At 42.5% G+C, this 8,222-nt stretch overlaps 1 protein-coding gene across 1 annotated transcript; it reads left to right on the top strand.

Moving 5' to 3' along the window:
* The first annotated feature begins 1,125 nt into the window (after positions 1–1,125).
* On the top strand, positions 1,126–7,804 carry VMAC (vimentin type intermediate filament associated coiled-coil protein). Its single transcript, XM_075902978.2, has 2 exons — positions 1,126–1,390; positions 4,227–7,804. Exons 1-2 carry the CDS (start codon positions 1,200–1,202, stop codon positions 4,582–4,584), a joined length of 549 nt encoding a protein of 182 aa, XP_075759093.1. The 5' UTR covers positions 1,126–1,199; the 3' UTR covers positions 4,585–7,804.
* The last annotated feature ends 418 nt before the right edge of the window (positions 7,805–8,222 follow it).

The raw sequence follows: 8,222 nt of genomic DNA, 5'->3' as shown, positions 1-8,222 counted from the left end.
GCGAGAGTTACTGTACTCCCCTTCCCCCCCCACCCAGAGCGGTCACGCTGCGGCTGCGCCAAGAGCAGGGGCGGGGCTACGAAAGGATCCGCCCCCTCCACCCCCACCCAGAGCGGTCACGCTGCGGTGCGCCAAGAGCAGGGGCGGGGCTACGAAAGGATCCGCCCACCAAGTCCCAGCTGGTTCGAAGGCCGAGCTGTGGCTCTCGTGTGCAGAGGGCAGGCTGGGGAAAGGCTAGTTAGGGTGAATGGCTAGTAAAGGACCCAGTAGGGGTCTTGACACCAGCACAAAGTGGCAGGCTGGGGTCTGTTAGAAAATGAATTTGGAAAATTAAGTAATTTATCTGACTGGGGCAATTAACCATAGGCTGGACTGAAGATTTAGTCCTTTACTACAGAGGATTGTGCATGCTCTGTGCAGGAGGCTACAGCATCCACGCTTCACAGTCATCGCTTTTTTTTATTTAATTGTCCTGGATGAAGAGAGACTTTTAGAGCACAGTCTGAGTCCTATCCGAGGTCTGCTTGGGTTTGCTTTTTTACAAAATCTCTTGAGGCTCTACCAAGAGAGAATTTGAGAGCACGAGACCACCTGGTTTGTAAAGGGCTTTTTAATGGGTCTCATCAGAGAGGCCACTAGCTCTTCTGTGGCGTCTGCATGCGTTTTAGTACAGCTGTGCTCAGGCGTGGGGTGTGTGGGAGGTTTTTTTTGTCTGCTAAAACTGCTGTCTGGGAAGGGGACTGTCTGTCTCGTTGCAGCAAGCGCGTGTCTAGCTCTGCGAAAAAGCTTTATGGAAAAGAAATAATTTTTTTTAACGAAGGTAAAACAGAAGCTCTTTCCTCCTTTCCCACGCATTGCTTTGCAAACCCAGTCACAAAGAGCGAGTATACCCCTCCTCGGACCGCCTAACTATGCTACAAGCGAGAGAAAATGAGGCAAAAGATTTTTTTTTAAGTCTCTTTCAAATGATCGCTCCCCGTCATCCTCCCCTGGAAGCACCCCACTTCTTGGGGCGCCCCCAAGCACCCGGCCTTTTCCCAAGATCCGCTCCGCCCGCCCCCAAGCACGCCCTGCCGCAGCGGGCCCACAGCCCGGCCCCATGGCTCCCGGGGCGGCGTGGGCCGGCTGGGGCGGGGCTTTCCACGCGCCGCCCCCGTTCCGGGAGCCCGCAGCCGCGCCAAGGGGTCGGGCCGGGCGGCATGTCGGCGCCGCCGGCCGTGCAGATCCGCGAGGCCAACGCGCACCTGGCGGCGCTGCACGGGCGCGTGGCGGAGCTGGAGCGGCGGCTGGGCGCTGCAGAGCGCACGGTGCGCGGCCAGGCCGAGAGCCTCATCCGCAAGGACGGCGAGTTGCGCGTGGCGCTGCGCGAGTTGGAGGCGGCCAAGGACAGGTAGCGCGTGGCAGGGCTGAGACCCCCCCCCCCGCCTCGCCCCACGCGTGGGGTGGTGCAATGCAGCGGTGCCCCAGGGTTAGCAGGGCAGGAAAATGCAGACTGGTCCTAGCAGCCGGGCTCCGCCTCTTCTTTGGGGGGGGGGCGCCTAGGCCTTCTGCCTCCTTCCCCTGGGGGGGATCTGAGAGGGGGGAGCGGCCTTGGGCTGTAACTTTAAAAACAACAGGTGGCCCCTTCAGGGTGCGTCGACACAGCCCCCTTACCTGGAAATCAGCCAGGCAATTTGTGCTGTGCACATTGCCTAGCTTATTCCGATGTTATTTCGAAATAGCGTAATCAATTGATTTTTCCAAATAAGGCGCTATTCTGAAACATCTCTTATCACTTGTGCAGTGAGGTTTACAGGGACTAATTCGACTCTTAACAAAAATCACATTCTTGCCTAGCATGAACGTCTGCATTTCCACATCAAAAGCAATGTAGGGATACAGCCAGCCCACTAAATTAGCCTCATTAACACAGGTCCTACAATTGACAGGTGGTACTTCTGCTGTTATATCTTGGTTTTAGTTATTTCCATTCCAGTTCATCTGATGATGTGGGACTTGCCCACAAAAGCTCATGATTGTATATATTTTGGTTAGTCTCTCAGAAGCCATAAGACCGTGTTATCAAAATACAAATATGACTTCTTAGGTTCAGGGTGTTTAACATTTTCATTAGGAGCCCACATTTTCAGTTGCTTGTTACTTTCCCAAACTATAGCCTGTCATGAAGTTTTCCAGGCCTGGTCTCTAACTCATGCTGAAATTGTTTTGGAAAGTTTCATTTAAAACAGTTTTGCTCCTCTTGAGTATGGGAAAATTGTGCCCATGTTGTTTTATAGTAAAGGTTGCAAAGTCAAGTACTGAAAAGATAAGCAATACCAACCCTAAGGTTGCCTGTGCAATTCTAATTCAGTCCTCTTGTGATGCATGATTTTCTGATCAGGATGCATCCTGCATATTAAATGAAAACATGGTTTCTGAAGAAAACAGTGTGTGTTCATGTGTTCTTTAATTCTGGTATTTCTTAACTTTTCAGTGCTTTTCTTTGAAATCTTGGAGGTTTTTAATGTATTTTCTTACATTTTATAAGAGCAATTGTTATCCTGTGAACTATATTGTCCATCACATATATCACTAGCAGGGCCAGACCCTTTAGATAGAAATCTATACTTTTATCATTTGATTTAAGTGAACATCTGGTAGCATTAGTAGGCAGTTTATTCTGTATGTGAACCGATTAGAGGGGAAGAGAGATCAGTTTTGTTAGTGCAGTGTTTCCCAAATTTTTTTGGCCACAGAACCCTTTTAAACTCAAAATAATTTTGCGGAACACCTAATAACAGTCTTATATATGAAGCTGAAAAAATAGACCACAAATAAGTAAGTATAATAATAAACAAATGCTAAATGAGGTCATGAGATCAATATTTAGTTTAATTGCACGTATTTAAAAACAAAAATCACATTTAACATGAACAAAAATAAAACTAATATGCACCACTTTCTGGCTAAGCTGGCATTACACAAGGACACTTATCGTGGCAAACACAAATAAATTGTTTTCAGTGAAATTCATAAATGCTTAAATATTATTTTTTTTAAATCATAAAATGTTACTGTAATGGAATTTTCTCACTGAACCCTTATTTTCACTTCTGGAACCCCGGGGTTCTGCAGAACACCATTTGGGAAACATTGTGCTAGTGGGATTGTTGACAACAGAATAATTTTGGGATTTAGGAATCCTGGGTTCAGTTCTAGGTTCCAGAGGAGAATATATTGATTACAGGCCCTTCTGTCCCCATGGGCTTCTATTCTCCCCCATTTTACATACATATCCGCTTATCTCCCTGTTCCCTTGTGCTTCCAGGGTGTGTCCTACCTTGGTTCCTCACATACAAAGGAATGAGTAAGGCTTCTTCTGCCACCACCTTGATGCTAGCAGGATAACAGCGAAAAGAGAAGTGTCTGCATATTCTGGACTGTGGTGGTCCAACTAAGGTGCCAGGTTGGGAAAAGTTCTGCTGGGCTCCAGCAGCCATGGGTGGAGCATGTAATATGGAGCATGTAATACTCGGTACAGGTGAAATCTTTAGTGAATTCAGCTGTCAGCTTCTAACAAACCTCTCCTGAGCATGTGCAAACTGCAATTATTATTGGCTTATAACTTGCCATATGTAGGCAAATATTTACAGTTACAGCAAAGCACACATCCCTGGCACCAATTGAACTTCCTTGCAAAATTGCATATCCCTTTGCAGAGTATAGGGGAGGCGCTAGAGCGTCTTAATTACGTGGTTGTAAAAAACTTGAACATGGGCAAAACAATGTATTTTCCCCTATCTCCTTATCTAAAATGGCTGAACTATTTTAATTGAAATTTTTGAAAAAAATCAATCCAAGGGACAGTCGGCCAGCATGGAAAATTTCAGCTTCACAGGTTAAAGTTTGGCAACATTATAAGAAACAAAGTCGTCTTATAGAAAGTAATAAGCAGGGATTGACAAACAGTGGCGAAATCTACTGCCAGCCCCGCACCATGCATGTGCAAGACCCGCATTGCACATGCGCGTGCCACCAGTGAACGGGGTGACCGGCTGAAATCTACTCTCCACAGGTGAGTAGATTCACCAATTTGTCAAGCCCTGATAATCACTGTTTTTTAAAACAAAAAAATCCTTTATGGGATGAGGGCAAACATAGCTGTCCTGTGAAGAACAGTAGTTGTGTCCATTGTTACATTCTAGTAGCCTTGTTTTGAGACTATTTTTCTTCTGTATTCTTCTAAGAGAAATTACGGCTTTGGAGCAGAAACTGCTGTCATCTGAGGAGACAATTCAGAAGCTGTTGAATGTGATCCAGAAGAAAGATGACTTAATTGTACAGCTGAAACACAGGAGTCATCTTCTGACTAAGATCTGCAGAAGCCGACCCATCCTGGACAATCTCCTGTCTTACATGGCAGAAGGGGAAAAGTTAAGTACCTTTCCAGAGACACACAGTGATTCTAGTTCTCCGATTCATGATGAGTTCCAGGAGTCAAACTGCATCACCAACCAGATATCAAAGATCAATGACTTCTCTCTCAGTGAAGATGATCTGGAAGATCAGAAATTGGATATAAGCCAGTTTGGGACAACTGTCTGAACTGAGTGTGGAACATGACCTTTATTACAAATACTCCAGTACCGTTTTTCAAACATCCTTTTGTTTTTTAACCTTGTCTTGAAAGAACCAGGTTCTCTTGCAAGTAATCTCTTCTATACCTCCTTCATTGAGATCTCAGGAACGTGGGCGCTATGCAATACTAGCTACCTGAGTGGATACTAACCCTTAATGGAATGAGCACATCTGGGTTTTCTGCTATTCCTTTATCATGGCAATCTTTTAATTCTCCCAGCCTTCGGTATTTGCTTTCCTCTCTAATCCAAAACACTCCATGTTCAAGGATACCAAGTCAAACACTTTATGCATAGATCTTAAAGCACTGTAGGCCAAATGTCTCACCATCAGCTTTCAGTTTCTGTTGACCTAAGCGCAGCTCCTCATCCAGAGCTGTTATATATCCAAGCCATAGACGGTGATTAATTAAAACAGGATGATTATATATGAAATTCTAGGACACATGATGTCTGAGTCTATAAACCTATAAAATATTGTGCAACTTTTGGAATGAAAAATCTAAGTGCTCAAAATTCTACATGTTTCAGCAGAAGGACTTATAAATTAGAGAAAAGCTATCTTTTCTGGGAAGTTTGGTTCCATTGGTTTTAGGTATAGGTTGAATTCCCAACCTACTGTTTAGGTTCATAGTTTTGGTTTTTTTAGATTAGATTTGCTAGTTAAGATTAATCATATCTCTTGGCTTTTGCTCCAGGGAGTTAGCACTGAAAGAAGGAAACTGGTGTTTGGGCTTGAGACAGGTTTACAAATGCAACTGGAGGGAATCCATTTTCTGAAATTACCTTCTTTCCAGATTGAGTCTTGTCTGTTTTAAGATCAGAGTGGAGGAATGAAAGGGAAAATATCACATTCATTAGTAAGAGTTGTAAGTCACTATAGTTGGCAGTGGGATTTTAATGACTATTGAGTGTGAAAATTAACTTTCTGTACAGAAGAAGGTTTGGTTTCTAATTTAATCACTCTGAAATTCATTTTTCTACCAAGTGTTTTAAATGTATTTTAAACTTTTAAAAATTCTGCTTATACTATCATCTTACAGCTTTAGGATTGGCACCGAACAGCATAAAAACTTTGCTGCTGAACCAGCTGTAATCTCTCTGCATTTGACTCTAGAGCACGTAGATTTTCTCTGGGGTCTAACCAGGTTTCTTTTTCTAAATTCATCTTGTTTAAACTATGACTAATAGCAGCTCTCTATGCAGTTCACTGTAGCTGCCTAAGTGCTTTTTTATATCTTCCATAAAGACCTACTTTTATATGGAATGCTCCTTTTTTAGAATTCTTCAGTGGGAGGAGAACAATATTTCACTTTAAGAGTAAATAACATCTAATTTCCTTTTTGAGATACTGTTATAGACGCATGCAGCATATTTTTACCACCACAGTGAATTTCCTGTTTTTTTTATAAATCTAAAACCCTGACTACTTTTGGTCTCTAAAGATTCCTTTGCATTTTTTACAGAACAGGATCTTGGCAATAATGTCCTTGCCAAATGCTTACTCAGGTAAATACTTCTGCCTCCATATATTCCCTGCCATTTACTGTCAATAAATCTCTATCAAATGTGTGGAAACTGAGAATAGTATGTTAGTGGAGAGTGGAGCAACCTCTGTTTGAAGAGTTTGGAAAAGCACTTGATTTGGCATGATAGGTGCCCTATCAACATAAGGGATTATTATCTTTTTGCAAATGTAAAGTAAATGTGGTGTCCTTTCAGTGCAATAAAAATATCCCAGGGTATTTTTCATCAGAAATTGAGTGAATCAAATAATTTTGCATCTGCCTGTATAGTGTTAGGAATTCCTTTACAGTTCATCAGACTCAGATGCAGATATTTGCACTTAAACAACAGCCAAAAAGTACATCTTGCTCCGTTGCAAGATGCGTTCCCTCCCCTTCCCCAGGGGAGAAGACAGGGTCAGAATGAAGTCCCAGGTGAATGACCCAACTGTGTGAACTGGCAAGAAAGACAGCTGGCACAGATGTGTGTCCAAAGCAATATTTCCTATTGTTTAAGCTACCAGTGCTGGCATGGCCCTGGTGCAAAGGATACAACATATGCTGGGGGCTTTTCAGCCTTTCAAAACTTCATCCAATTTCTCATTACACGCCTTGCCTCTTCTAGTTGTCTGAATTTGGGATGCATAACTCCCTCTAAAGCAAAATGAGATGACAACCCTATTAGCATATGTGTATGTGTTTCTCATTACTCTTGTTACAATACCTTTATCATTAGGATGCCAGAAAAAATAGAGTTCAGGGAGCTCAAATTAATCTTGAAATTTAAGGCAATTGGGCAGAAGTAGTGTTCTGAGACTTACGAATCAGTAGATTTCAGGAAGTTATTTTGTTTTGCTGTCACTTTGTTTATCCTGGTGAAGAATCAAATAGATTTGTGGAGTGTGAAGCCTTAATGGGAAACATGATAATACTATTTGGTTGTATGCAGTCTTTGCCTTTATGGGCACTGATCTCATACTCCAGTCAAGTTCTTAAGGCTCTTGTCTTTGTGGATAGTGTGTTGACTGTTTCAATACTTCTACTGAATATATAGTTATTTTCAAAACAACCCAAGTGCACTGGTGGGTTTTAGAGGACTTTGAAAAATCTGCTCTCAAGCAGAAAGCTCTCTTCAACTGTATTGAATCTGATGTCCGAAGTACAACAAAGCTAAAGTTACCAAAATGTTTAAGCTCTGCTGAACTCGTTCCATAGCCTTGAACCAAAATGTTCTTAAAACCTTTAGGTATGTTTGTTCTTTAAAGTGAAATTAATTCCACAGGCAGCTCCTTATCCACAGATATCTAAAGCAGGAAGAACCCGAATCTCAAGCCGACACACGTACTTTGAATCTTTTGAGAAAGGGGATTATATTGTCCATTCCTTCAGTTCCTGGTACAGTTCGGAGCTTTTAAAATCACTCACCTTCCTAAATTTTCTGGGTCTCTTTTTCTAAATTTGAAGGATGTACAGGTCTGCTTGAAACTTAGCTGTTAATGTGGATGAAGGGCTAAGCAGTTAGTTACTATTTTAAATAAAAACACATTTAAAGTTTTTTTTTCTCACTTGAGTATCATATCAGTGTCGTCCAGTGCCTGTACTTATTTTTGTCACCGTTGCATCTGTCCTCGCTTAAGTTCTTTTCTTGCAGGATACAAAATAAAGCTATTTTGGCATATTCTAGTTATGTTGATTCCAGAGATTTTTTTTGCCTCTTCAATTTTAAATGACTCGGCTGGCCAGCAGCACGCCGGACCATATGTGTCTTCTTGTCTCATCTCCTTTCAGACTTGGCCTCTCTAGCTTGAAATGCCTCTTTCCCCAATATTGATGATTTTAGTTGTTTTTTGAAAGTTAGCACATTTGCAAAACAGAACTAGCTATCCTTTTCTGACCTCTGTAGTCTCCAGGTATGTTTTGTTTCTGAGCCTTCTAAAATGTATAATTGCTGTTGAATCTCCCCATTACAGTATTGTCAGGATAACCCAATTCACTTTGGTGTGAATGGGGCATGAACCCAGTACATACGGATAGATGTAGTCCTGCACTCCCAGCTCTCCAGCACATGGCTTATGCAGCATATGTGAGTGGTGAAGGAGAG

This window comes from Pelodiscus sinensis, chromosome 32 (assembly GCF_052426305.1).
Source record: "Pelodiscus sinensis isolate ZL-2025 chromosome 32, ASM5242630v1, whole genome shotgun sequence".
NCBI classification, from domain to species: Eukaryota; Metazoa; Chordata; order Testudines; family Trionychidae; genus Pelodiscus; species Pelodiscus sinensis.
The sequence above is the reverse complement of the archived record's forward strand: the minus strand, read 5'-3'. Positions and strand labels throughout refer to the sequence as shown.